The 13,103-nt window shown below is 48.2% G+C and overlaps 6 protein-coding genes across 6 annotated transcripts; 5 read left to right on the top strand and 1 right to left on the bottom strand.

Annotated features, from left to right (window-relative positions):
- Positions 1-33: 33 nt before the first annotated feature.
- Positions 34-2,004, top strand: BDV59DRAFT_193422 (putative MFS transporter; the record flags this gene model as incomplete). The annotated part of the gene is made up of 3 exons (XM_073692226.1): positions 34-86; positions 434-1,704; positions 1,787-2,004. The coding sequence occupies 3 exons, from the start codon at positions 34-36 to the stop codon at positions 2,002-2,004; spliced, it is 1,542 nt and encodes a 513-aa protein (XP_073547641.1).
- A 242-nt stretch (positions 2,005-2,246) lies between these two features.
- Positions 2,247-3,659, bottom strand: BDV59DRAFT_193421 (MFS transporter; the record flags this gene model as incomplete). Its single annotated transcript, XM_073692225.1, has 1 exon — positions 2,247-3,659. One exon carries the CDS (start codon positions 3,657-3,659, stop codon positions 2,247-2,249), a length of 1,413 nt encoding a protein of 470 aa, XP_073547640.1.
- A 361-nt stretch (positions 3,660-4,020) lies between these two features.
- On the top strand, positions 4,021-6,169 carry BDV59DRAFT_178877 (major facilitator superfamily domain-containing protein). Its single transcript, XM_073689839.1, has one exon. The coding sequence runs from the start codon at positions 4,465-4,467 to the stop codon at positions 6,001-6,003; it is 1,539 nt and encodes a 512-aa protein (XP_073547639.1). The 5' UTR covers positions 4,021-4,464; the 3' UTR covers positions 6,004-6,169.
- Positions 6,170-6,221: 52 nt separating this feature from the next.
- On the top strand, positions 6,222-7,926 carry frdA (putative FAD dependent oxidoreductase). Its single transcript, XM_073689838.1, has one exon. The coding sequence runs from the start codon at positions 6,355-6,357 to the stop codon at positions 7,795-7,797; it is 1,443 nt and encodes a 480-aa protein (XP_073547638.1). The 5' UTR covers positions 6,222-6,354; the 3' UTR covers positions 7,798-7,926.
- Positions 7,927-8,833: 907 nt separating this feature from the next.
- Positions 8,834-10,249, top strand: BDV59DRAFT_193418 (putative MFS monocarboxylate transporter; the record flags this gene model as incomplete). The annotated part of the gene is made up of 3 exons (XM_073692224.1): positions 8,834-8,997; positions 9,056-9,293; positions 9,347-10,249. The coding sequence occupies 3 exons, from the start codon at positions 8,834-8,836 to the stop codon at positions 10,247-10,249; spliced, it is 1,305 nt and encodes a 434-aa protein (XP_073547637.1).
- Positions 10,250-11,730: 1,481 nt separating this feature from the next.
- Positions 11,731-12,332, top strand: BDV59DRAFT_178873 (uncharacterized protein; the record flags this gene model as incomplete). Its single annotated transcript, XM_073689837.1, has 3 exons — positions 11,731-11,769; positions 11,828-11,911; positions 11,968-12,332. 3 exons carry the CDS (start codon positions 11,734-11,736, stop codon positions 12,259-12,261), a joined length of 414 nt encoding a protein of 137 aa, XP_073547636.1. The 3' UTR covers positions 12,262-12,332.
- Positions 12,333-13,103: the final 771 nt, after the last annotated feature.

Below are 13,103 nucleotides of genomic sequence, written 5' to 3'. Positions count from 1 at the left end.
ATATCGCCCATTACCGGTGGGCCACAATCCGACATGTATTTCCTACCCCGGATCTACAGTCGTCAGACTCAGCTACCTACATTAGCGTATGTCCAACACATCGACACTTAGTTTGCTTAAAAGCATACGCAGTCCCTCATTCGAGACAGCTCGTTGTAGTCCGACTATCTAGGACTTGCACTCTTCAGTCCCAACAGATCATGGCTCCCAAAGATGAAGAGCCCCTTTCACTTGCCCCTCGAGGGCACACTCTTGGGGACCTACGTCTGCGACATCACGAAACGAACGAGATGATTTTGATTCCGACTCCATCAAAAGACCCGATGGACCCACTGAACTGGCACGTTGTCCCAAGTGGCCCCACTAAGCTTGACGTTCATTCTCCACTCTACAGTTAACTAAAGAGAGAGTATGCTGACTGTTCAATGCCTAGGTCGGCGGCTTTTCGATATTATATAGCCGTCCTTGTCTGTCTAGCAGTATTATTGTGCAACTTTCTCGCAGCCGGGCCGACTGTTGCTATCGAGCAGACAACTGTCGATTTCCTTGGTCCAAAGGGCCCAAATTTCGGTGACCACATAGCGCGAGTTTCCTTTTTCTATAGCACTACTGCTCTTATGCAGGGTGTCGGAATGCTTTTCTGGATGCCATTGATTATAAAGTTTGGCCGAAGGCCCGTATATATAATCTCATTTGTCCTGTACGTGGCCACAGGCTTATGGTGTGGATTTGCAAAAACCTACTCTGTAGAATTGGCTGGGCGAATTATCATGGGACTTGCTGCAGGAGCTGGAGAATGTCTGGGACCGATGACCGTCACAGATATTTTTTTTCTACACGAACGCGGTGCTGCCATGGCACTCTATACAGCGGCCTTGTCAATCGGGGTAGCAGCTGGTATCATCATCGACGGGCTCATCACAATCTCGCTTCACTGGCGTTATATCTACTATGTGGCCACTGCACTGATTGGCGGTGTTACTATCCTCGTCATTTTCACATTCCCTGAGACTACTTTCGATAGAAACAGGGCTTTGGAAAGGGAAAGAGTCTCTGGTGCCCCAGCAGGTATCATAACTGGTACAAAATCGCCTGTATCGGAACACCACGAAACAGCAAATCCACAAGCATCAGATGCCAAGCAAAAGCCGTCATATATCGGCACTCTACGTATATTTAGTGGGGTCCATACTTCTGAGTCGTTGCTTCGCATTTTCCTTCGGCCTATCGTACTAATCATCCTTCCACCCGTATTATGGACATCGCTGGTTTTTGCTGTCACTATCGGGTTTTTAGTGGCTATCACATCCAACTTTGCGACTGCATTCTCCACTACATACAACTTTGCTCCATGGCAATCGGGGCTATGTTTCGTTGCAGGTTTCATAGGTTCCCTCGTCGGCATTGGATTTGGTGGCCAGGTTTCAGATTGGGTGGCCGACTGGTTCACTCGACGCAACAATGGTATTCGACAACCCGAAATGCGTCTTCCATCTGTTGCCATTGGAGGAGTTTGTGCACCCCTCGCGCTGATACTTTACGGTGTTGGTGTGAATAATCACGTTCACTGGATGGCCCCGACAGTAGCACTAGGCTTGCTCAACTTTTCCATCGTCCAAGCAACCAACGTCGCTATGGTGTACGTTATCGATAGTTATAGGCCTGCTGTGGGTGAAGTAACGGTGTCTATATTGGCTTTTAAAGGTACCTCGTTTATCCTTTTTTTTTTTTTTCGTCTCCCGCCATATAAGTCCGTGATCTTAGGCCTAATACTAACACATTGCAGCGGCGTTTGGATTCCTCCTCTCTTTTTACACGAATCCCTGGATTGATCTGGAGGGTTACAGCAAGGCCTTTGGAGAAATGGCCTGTATATCGGGTGTAATGGTCCTCATCGCTATTGTATTCTACTTTTGGGGCCGGGATATCCGCCATAAGACTTGGAAATGGCGCGTTATGGAAAAGTACGGGAAATGGGTTGCTGATCGGGAAGTGGGGGAATAATCATGTCTTTTCAATTTATTCCTGTTGCTCTTAAACATGTCTGGATTGAGAAGCCTTCGATGTCTTATCCTCTAATTGTAATGCCAAATATGACCAGGGCCTTTACCGGTGTGGGAAGGTACGTAGGCATGGGAAAAGCCTCAATCGGTTGAAAAATTAAATGTGAAATGGTATATGCATATGCACATAATGTAGCACACACCTGCAGCAATACGCAAGAGAAGCTTCCATCGACTCGGCTGTCAAGTTCCATGTTCATACTGACTGCGGGCTCTCAGGCGAGGGCCTGTGTAATAGAATACCCAAGGGATCGGTAACATCAGCACTGAGATAAACCCCAAGAGGCTGGTCGCCCAACTGACACCGAGGACCTCGTACATCTGTGTCACGAACAGTGGAAAGGCTGCAGAAAGCGTGTATCTAGAGAGTGATGATGCCCCAGCGGCAGAGGCACCGAATCTCGCGCCGTATACATCCAGCATGTAAAAGTTACAAGGAACGTAGATTAGAAGACTTCCCAGGATCGTCAACCCCTGCCCGATGATTGGAACCATCCAGTGGACGGATTCGCGAGCACTCCATCCAAACCAGAAGAGCCCGACAGGTAGAACCAGGCTGCCATATAGCGCGGTGTAAAGCCTAATCTCAGGCAAAAGATACACAGCGGATGTTCCAGAATTGTCATTATATCGATGGCGATGCTGACGGACATAGTAGTCCACCGCGACTAGGATGAAAGGAGCCGCCACGCATCCAGTGACAAGACCCAGAAAAGACAATCCTTGAGCACTTATAGAGAAACCATAGACAGTCCCAAATACCCAGGGACTCGCAACGACAAATGTATATAGCAGCGCAAATTGGAAGCCGGTATAGAGGCAGATGAATCCAACCAAGGGCTCCGTGGTCAGCATATGCAGTGGTCTGATGACAGTCGATGTGATGAATTCCTTCACTGTTTGTAGTATAACCTTCGACCTGGGAATTCCTTGGGTATTGTCTTTATCATACATCACTCTCTGTCGATATGACTCCTTCAAGTATAAAGCCGGGGGGTGAAAAACCGCTGCGATGATGAGCACCACCCAGGCGGTCCATCGCCATCCCTTCGCTTCAGTAACGAAGCTGCCTATTAAAGGGCCGATTGCACTTCCGATGAACGGTATTGAGTAGTATATTGATAATGGGATGAGCCGTTTGGAGGGATCCGTATAATCAGCAATTGTCGCGGTAGCAACGGAAACACCGGGCGCAGCAAAAGTACCTGCAAAGAAACGACAGATAATGAGCGAAGCAATATTGCGCGACAACCCAGTACCAAGCATGAACAAGTCAAACAGGGGCAAGGTCAAGAGGTATACGAACTTTCTCCCAAATGTCTCGGACAAGGGTGACGAAATCATCGGCCCAAAGGCTAGTCCCAGGGAATATGCCGACAGTGGAAGCAATGACACTGTCGTGGACACTCCGAGCTCTCTTTGGACTTGCTCGTGCCCGGGCGTATATATGGATGCGCCTAGGGTTGTATTGAATCCAATACAGCAAATTATAATGGTGGAGAGAGTTTTTCGGAAGATAGACCAGTTCCTGGGATTTGAATTCTCATCTTCGCCGCCCGGGCGTCTATACTCTTGACACTCGATTTGTTCCTCCATCCCAGTCCGTATCATGCGATGAAAGGAGCAGGGCGCTCTTTGGAAGTCATTCCACTGATGAGAACGTCCTTAAAGATGTCGTAGGCTGTAAAGCCGACAAATTTTAACCGCTATGTCGGCTATTCCAAGGCAAACGAGTAGCCGAGCTACCCCAACTTGCCAGACGAGATCGACATGACCCAATGATAATTGCCAACGCTTTTATCTCACGATTGCCATAATGAACGCAACTATTTGTTCTTATGTGACGGTGTTTGTTTTCAAGGCCCCAATATGGCCAGAAACATGGTTTTTACGAGGGGAAAACACTCGAAGTAAAATATTTACACTAGTCTTTCCTTCGAGTTTAGTATATACATTTGCTATCTGAGCCACGAATCCAGGCCAGTCATACTCATACTATGTACGACTCAGCTGGATACTTGCCTTTCGGAAGTCTTCTTGTCTTTATTGAATTGGCCTTGTGAAGCGTGCGGCGTAGGGCGACACATATGATCTTCAGTGCCCCACGATCATCTCGGCTTTCAATGCGAAGCAGTTTGGATCCTGCATCGGAGAAATTCCGAGAAACAGAATTTGCTCTTTATCACTCCAAGCTTTCCAGTGAGTGGATAGTCTATCTGCATGAATGCCCTGTGTCGAGGATCGCGGGGCCGCCTTGGAGTAAAAGTTTTACCCAGCAAGAACACTCATCACATCTCGGTTCTAGGTCAATTCTCCCTTCCTCTCACTCTTCGCCAGAACGTTGCTGGTTTTTGCAGAATCATGAAGAGCATGATCCTTTCTTGTCTGTCGTACCAACAACATGGCTCCATCCGCCAGTACTATCCCGGACCATCTGACAGAAATGCAAGCAACTTTTGGAGCGGGTTCTACTTCCTCGCCTTTTGGCGTCGGGTCAGTGAGAGAAAATGAATCGTACAGCGTTGATGCGCGCAACTCTTCCAATAACCAGGATTCATATATCGTGGACTGGGAAGACCGTGATTCCGAGGATCCCCAGAACTGGGCCCTTGCCAAAAAATTGTCATTTACTGTTGTAGGATGCTCAATGATCTTCTCGGTAGCTTTTGCTTCGAGTATATTTGGTTCTGCGACATCCGTGACTGCCGCACAGTTCAATGTTAGCGACGAGGTCATGAGCTTGAGTGTCGCCCTGTATATCGCTGGCTACGCTATCGGCCCACTGTTCTTCGCTCCATTCTCCGAAATTGTCGGCCATGCCATACCCCTTTCTATGGCTCTTCTTGGCTGTGCAGTCTTTCAGATCCCATTGTCTCTCGCCCAGAATGTACAAACTATTTTGATATCAAGATTCCTCAACGGGGCCATTGGTAGTGGTGTGCTGGCTGTCGGGTCAGGGATGATGGCAGAACTTTGGAATCCAGTCAGTAGAGCAGTTGCAATTGGATTCAACGCGACAATGATGAACATGGGAAGTACGGTCGGACCCATTGCTGGCAGCTTCATCGTGCAGAGATACGGGTGGCGTTGGACGGGATGGGCGACTCTTATCATATGCGGATGTGTCGGGTTTGCTGCGCTCTTTGCCATCCGAGAGACGTCTCGCAAGCGGATATTGGTGCTGAGGGCACGTCGCATCCGTAAGAAGACCAATAATAACGCATATCATGCCAGGTCTGAGATGGAGCATCTAAGTCTGGGCGTTCTGGCTCAGAAATACTTCACGATTCCGCTGCATATGATCGTTCAGGAGCCCATTCTGATCATTTTGACTGTCTACCTCACACTGGTTTACGGGACATTGTACCTTTCGTACCAGCTGTTTCCATTCGCCTTCAAGAAACGAGGCTGGTCAGCTTCTATTGCATCACTGCCGTTCATCAGTGTAACACTAGGCGTGCTGGCCGCATGGGGAACATTTTCGCTGTTCACTTTGACTTGGTACAAGCGCCAGCTCAAAGCAAAGGGCACCACATCACCGGAAGATCGCCTTCCTCCGATGATATTAGCGGCGTGCATATTACCGGCGGCATTGCTCTGGTTTGGCTGGTCGATGGAGGCCCACTGGGCCGCTCAGGTGATATCCTGCTTCTTCGTCGGGTATTCTCTACAGCTTATCTTCATGAGCGGGGTTGTTTACCTCGTAGACGTGTACATGCCCCGCGCGAATTCGGCAATCTCGATCCATGTGGTGGTGCGCAGCCTGGTATCGGCCAGTTTCCCGCTGTGGTCCACTCCGATGTATGAGGGCCTCGGGGTCCAGTGGTCGGCAACTGTTTTGGCTATCCTCGCTGCTGTTATGCTTCCGTCGCCAATACTCTTTCGGGTTTATGGTCGCACGATTCGCACGTGGAGTCGATTCTGTGATCCCGGGATATAGACAGGATATGGAGATGTGTCGAAACGGCAGATTTTATGTCTGGGTTTCCTTATTCCCAATGTAATCTACCTTTATAGGTCTGCAACCCGATCCTCACTATATTATACATATTATTCACAACTAATTAACAGCGAAAACGCCCTACCCCATGGTACGCATCTCTTATATCGAACGCAATAAATGGTTACAGGGATATGTGGCAGATTATACGAGGATACTATAACGGACTGCATCCGGGAATGTGGGGTGACCCGCTGTCGTGAGATCATACCACCCCCGTCCATTGAATAATTGCTGGCTTGGTCCTGAATCAGACACATTAAATCCGGCTTTCATCAAGGCAATTGCAAAATGTCAGCACTATCGAGTCCATCAACATTGCTGCAATTTAAACCAACAATAGTCGTGGGTTCAGGTCTTGCAGGATTATCTGCCGCGTCTCAACTTATATGTCACCATGTCCCCGTCATCATGTTAGACAGGGCCCCCAAGCCCGGGGGCAACAGCATGAAAGCATCATCGGGTATTAATGGTGCACCGACTAGATTCCAGCCAGTTGATAATGACCAAGAATTCTTCGGTGACACTGTCAAGTCTGCCGGAACTCCCTTCACCTCATCTGTCTCTGCTGAACGACTCCGCCGTGAGCGGCTGATAGAGACGCTTACACAATCATCACCGAGTGCAGTCTATTGGCTGACTGATGAGAAGGGGGTTGATCTCAGCAAGGTCACTCAGTTGGGCGGCCACAGCCACCCTAGAACTCATCGTGGTGCAGGCAAAAGGCCACCGGGAAACTCCATCATCACGGCACTGCTTGATTCCCTCAATGGCAACCCATTATTCGAGCTTCGGACCAACTCAAAGGTAACGAAGATCCTACGCGAAGCAGATGAAGTCATGGGGGTCGAATACACCGGAGAAAACGATAAGACCACAACCCTTCATGGTCCAGTTGTATTTGCCACCGGTGGTTTTGCGGGCGATTCACACGGCCTGCTTTCTCAGTACCGACCTGACCTTTCTGGTTTGCCGTCCACAAATGACGCCCGGGAGGGTTCGCAGCCCCTCCTTGAACAGATTGGTGGAGCGCTTATCGATATGGACCAAGTGCAGGTCCATCCAACCGGATTTGTAGACCAGAAAGATCCCTCTGCTGCGGTTAAATTCCTTGCTGCCGAGGCTCTACGGGGCGAAGGGGGTATTCTGCTCTTAGGAGAGGGGAGACGATTCGTGAATGAGCTAGACACTCGAGAGCATGTCACAAACGCAGTGATGGGCTCTGCTACCCAGCTAGATGGCCCAATGCGGCAATGGGATGTCTCCCTGCTTTTGGATGAAGGAACAGTTTCGGCACTTGCTTCACATGTAGAGTTTTACGTGTGGAAGGGATTGATGCACAAGACAACCGCCAGCGAACTCAGCTCAGAGGCTTTCCGCACGCTTCAAGACTATGCAGATGGTGTTGCCGGGCGGAAGGACGATACTTTCGGGCGTAAGGCATTTGGTAACTGGACCTTGACAGATGTGAAGCCAGACTCAGTCGTTTATACCGGGAAGGTCACTCCAGTTACGCACTTTACTATGGGCGGTGCTATATTTGACGAATATAGCCGGGTTTTAGATAAGAATGGCACTGCAATCCAAGGGCTATGGGCTGCAGGGGAGGTTACCGGCGGTCTCCACGGCCAGAACCGCTTAGGGGGTTCCTCACTGCTCGAATGTGTTGTGTTCGGGAGGATTGCGGGTGACAGGGCAGCAGCATTCTATAAAAAGCATTACCAAATTCCATAATGGACAGTGGTCTTCTTGAGGTAGAGGACTTGTGAGAATTGGCGATATATAGTTTCAGAATTTGGGTAATTGATATGTTTTTCATAATCACCACGTCGACGCGACTGATCCGCTGTTAACGCACAGCCTTTTTTTTTTTTTTTGACAAGCAATCAACCTACTTTATTGACGCGATCGTATCTTAACACCAATTTTAACCAAGGACAACGCAGCGCAACAAGATGTTCTCGATTGTCAGTTGTCATATCAACGGTTCATCTGGTCTCCTTTACCGTCAACATACCGCGTGATAATACTAGCACGCTATGGCATCACGATCCTTATTATATGGGCCGAAGGTAACCCAAATCACATAACGTCAGAGTATTTCTGGTTAGTCTACACCTGTCACCAGGCTATCTTCCCGATATAAAGAGACGCTGTGTAACACAAAAGAGTTCCGGAAAATTCTTCGGATCCAGGGGGGAAAAGAATGCAAGAACAATCATAGCGTTTCAAACCCTTTCGCGCAAACCTCCTTGAGAATAGACCGGCTTTCACAGTTCCACGTCGTAAAAAGGCCTTTGACTCAAATCCTCCGCATCGACCATGGGGCTCTCGGCAGTTCAAACCGATATTAAATACCGTCGGCTCAGCCCGAGGAAAACGTCAACTCATTACGTAGTGGAAACAAAACCCCGTGGGCGACAAGTCGTTCTCCACTAACCATCTCTAGTAAGTATCCTCAGTCCGCCTTTGCTGGAGTCAGTCTGCGACATCTCAAAATAGGCAGTAAATCCTTGTCTCATAGTTGAGCCATATTATGAGTAGCTTCAAATTGAACGGTGAGATGGGAATCTAGCGCGTACTGCGTACGTTGAGATGCGGCAGACGAACTCCGGCAAAGGCGGAGTGGGGATGCTAACTAAAGAGATGATTACTGCGGGGTGAGCTAGGGTCTTTACTCCGTACGTCCCAAAAAAATATAACTAACCCGGGGATCCGTTTCGTGGTCGGAACTGCCCGACTTGATTTGTCTGCGGCTAAGGACACAAGCATGGGAACAGAGAAGACTAATGCACAACCGCCTCATGAGAATGACTCTGTCGACTGTCCTCCAGAACAAATCGAGGGCGCGGCTCAGCCACCAGCAATCCCAAATGGGGGGTTGGAAGGCTGGCTAAGCGTGCTAGCTGGATTTTGCGTTTTCGTGAATTCATGGTATGCGGATGGTCTTCTATCACGAGCGAAAGTCTTATATTTTAACACGATATTGCAGGGGGTTATTAACTACGTATGGAGCTTTTCAAGAGTATTACTTAACTGAGCTCTTACCTGGCCAGTCGCCATCAAACCTATCGTGGGTTGGTAGTGTCCAGGCCACCTTGATTGTCATGGTTGGGATTATAACTGGGCCGTTAGTCGACTCAGGGTATCTTCGCACCTTGATTGTCTCAGGGTCTTTCTTGGTTGTGTTCGGTGTTATGATGACCAGTCTAGCGACGGAGTACTACCAGGTAAATCACTCCTACGATTTTTCCCAAAATGGCCATGTCTCATTCACAAACAGGTGTTATTAGCCCAAGGGTTCTGCGTTGGAATGGGTGGGGGCATCGCATACATCCCAGCCCTTGTCGTCATATCCTCTTTCTTTTCGACGAAACGCCCAATTGCAATTGGGTGCGCCTCAATCGGATCTAGTGTGGGAAGCGTCATCTTCCCCATTATGTTTCGCCAGCTACAGCCGAAAGTCGGTTTCCCATGGGCCGTCCGCTGCATAGGCTTTATCAACCTGTTCCTCGCTGTCGTAACCATTCTTATTCTATGTCGTCGACCTGGGAAAAGGACTGTTGCCCGCAGTTTGATCGAGCGAAAAGCCCTCACCGAGGTCCCTTTCATGCTTCTATCCGTCTCTCTGCTCTTAGTAATGCTGGGATACTATGTCCCAATTTTCTATATCCCGTCCTTCGCACGCGCGGCACTCCACACAAGCACCAGTCTTTCCCTATACATGGTGTCCATTGTCAATGCCGCCTCAGCATTCGGTCGAACGGTCCCGTATCTTCTGGGCATGCGCGTCAAACCGATCGCCATCCTTTCTTTCTGTACAGCAGCGGCAATGATTGCTATATTTACCTGGATTGCAGTATCGAATACTGCTGGATTTATCGTCTGGGCGTGCTACTGGGGTTTTCTGAGTGGCGTGCTTGTCACAGCCCCTACATCGATTGTTGCACATCCCACATTCTGCCCTGATTCCAACTATTTGGGTACCCGGATGGGCATGATGTGGGGAATCAGTTCCTTTGGGTCATTAGCAGGAACCCCCATCGCTGGTGCATTGGTGGACCTCGACAAGGCCAATTTTCTGCGTGCGCAGATTTTTGGAGGTTGCATGATGTTGGGAGCAGTCGTGCTGCAACTCTGGCCAACTATCTTGGTTTTCAGACATGATAAGAAACATGTTAAATAGCAGTACCTGGAAGCGGAACAAGTTGTTTCATAGAGGTGCCAGGCTTTATAGGCCGGGCGATATCGTTAGATAATTCTATAAAAACAAATTCATAGCTAGTAGAATTCGTCGCCACTGTTTATAATGCCTGCTCCAGTAAACAATCAAATCATCTGTCCCGTACAGGCCCAAAACGGCCAGAAAGGACATTGTACAGTAGAGTACAGCTCTCCTGGACTGAAGCAACCAGACAACTTCTTCATTGCTCTTGCGTACATGACAATACCAGGCTAATCTTCAGTAGCGGAGGGAGAAGCTATGTATATCTTGACGTGATATCTAATACTTAGAAGTCAACTCAGGAACATACTACGTTACCGATAAATATCACATCTTAAACCTTTTAGATATAATATATCTATAGCTAAAATTACTCCATTTAACGGTTTACCGGATATATATAGTTGACAATATAAAAAACACTCTTCCTATCTATAGATAATTCGCTGAGCGAATTGGAACCGATGATATCAGCTAGCATTTACAACGCTAAATCTTTTGACTGCCCAGCAGACTTCCAACGTTTAAAAGGGTAAATGGGTGGCTGTCGGGGTCGACGTATGCAATGAGAATGATATTGCTCCATCTTTGCTGCTTCCCAAAAGTGGCTTGACGCCTGCGACCATGTCGGAGGATGACATTGAGGATGAGCTGAGCTGGGAGTTCATTGTAGTGGGGCTTTAGTAGATAACGACGTGGAAAACTTGGTGCAGATATACTTTCAAAAGCTCTGAGCGACTAGAGATATCACCCGAGAGATTGCTCCCGGGCTCATAACCTGTTGTAATTCAGAGGAAGATTGACTGATATTATTCATATCTGAAAATGTGAGGGTTTATACATAAGATGAATATCAGAATGATTGAAAATCAATCTGATTTAATACAGAATAAATTCTGCATGCGAAGCTCTACTGTCTACTTGATCGAGCCTCGATTCACAACAACAGTGACGAGTTAATGTCCACGGTGTATACATAACCCCACTTCTCCTTGACATGGTTCATACTGGAGCTAATGTGTCCTTGTAGAAATAACGGCAGTGTTAGTAATGTCGCACTCGATGCTATTGCCGCATATACTGTTTCTACTCGTCCCGGAGTTGTGCGTTTCCTCCGCTCCTCGGAGCCAGTGGTGACAGCAGTGGTTCTTGGGTGGCATCACGGCGGCCTGTTCGAGGCCATTAAAGTCGATGGACCTGGCATATAAGGGCTATCCAACTTACGCCGCATACATGAAGAGGACCAAGGTCATCTAGCAAGCTAACGTTAAGTGATGTCGGTTATTTAGTCATCCAGCCACCATAAAAAGTCAACTGCTAACGCAGAAAATATTTACGGACCAAATTTAACTTTATGTATAGTCACGATACCTGACTTACGCCATCGATGTGACAAAATCGCCACCGTTCGCCCCTCAATCTTCTGAAAGACGTACATCCTCGATATGGATCTGGAAGGACATCAAGAGAGCAAACCCGAGGTAGTATGGAATCGGACTCCTTAACCATCAGAAACGTTTGCCTGACTGAGCATAATAGACCCTGTCACATGAAGAGAGACAGGCCTTCCGCCGCTACGGGAGACTGCCGCGTAGAGGAAGCCTGCTTGGACATCATCCCAGAGTATATGTCGCTCGGACCACGCACAAAGTCTCTTGGCTAATTGATCAACTGCGCAGAAATACTTTGACTCCGGCGATTTCGCGGTCTCCACGCCAGACAGAATGAAAGATAACGACGCCATTCAAACTGGAAAATCTCATCCACTTCGGGAAGCCGTTTCGCATCCTTTTTCGCGGGTTCCCTTCACTGGCAATGTTAGTGCAGATGCCAACGAAGCTGCGTATATGGAAAGGAAGCACTTAAGCTCGAAGATGGTGCAGAGTGGTCTCCATAATGAGATTGATGATAGGGATATTAAGGCTGGAAAAGGTGAGAGACCAACTAGAGTCAACGAGGATCGAAAATTGTGATCGAATTTGGGGGCGCACAAATTGTTTATAGTCTTAAAACTATTTGACCAAAGTACGGAAAGTGATGATACTCCTCCAATTTACGTATAGCGCCATCAAAGGTCGTCATATCATAGCCACAAATGTCGGACTATCCACGTCCCAGGTTCTGAACGTTCACCCTGCCAGCAAATTCCGCCGGCCATACCTTTGTGGTAGGTTGATACCAGGCACGTCATGACAGTATAGGGACGATACCAGATGGGCGCTCGCAAATCTACCAACCATGTCCATCTTCGTACTTATTTTCATGTCCATCCTTGTGACGGTTGAGATGTCCTTGTCCAGGGCCACCTTTACCCTCGTCTCTGAGCCAGGTTTCATGTCGCCTGTCAAGGTCTTTATGCAGACACCTCCCACTGAAGGTGGGAGATGAGGAGGTAGTAGAGAACGAAATACAAAGTCAAAACACTCTTACAATTGTTCTTCCATGAAAAGGTCAAGGAAAACAAGACCCCAGGAGAGGATGGCATCCCAAGACTGGTGTGAAAGCACATATGATCTTACCTGGGAGGTCTGATAAACGACATTTTCACCACATCCCTGGAGATGGGCTACTCCCCTAAATGACTGAAACAGGCCCAGATCATCGCCCTAAGCAGACCAGAGGAATCAGACTATGCAATACCTGCAGCATACAGACCCATCGAGGGGCTGCCAGAGGTCTACAGCGAGCGCACGTCTCAGAGCCATTCTAAGCCTTCTGTTTGAATGCGTACTCTGAATTTATCCATCCTTATTTCCCAATACTTCCGCCTAATACAATCCCTTGTATCCACGGCGTCCTTTGGACATGATGGGAT

The sequence above is a fragment of the Aspergillus ambiguus genome (genome assembly GCF_047715705.1).
Source record: "Aspergillus ambiguus strain CBS 117.58 unplaced genomic scaffold BDV59scaffold_17, whole genome shotgun sequence".
NCBI classification, from domain to species: Eukaryota; Fungi; Ascomycota; class Eurotiomycetes; order Eurotiales; family Aspergillaceae; genus Aspergillus; species Aspergillus ambiguus.
The sequence above is the reverse complement of the archived record's forward strand: the minus strand, read 5'-3'. Positions and strand labels throughout refer to the sequence as shown.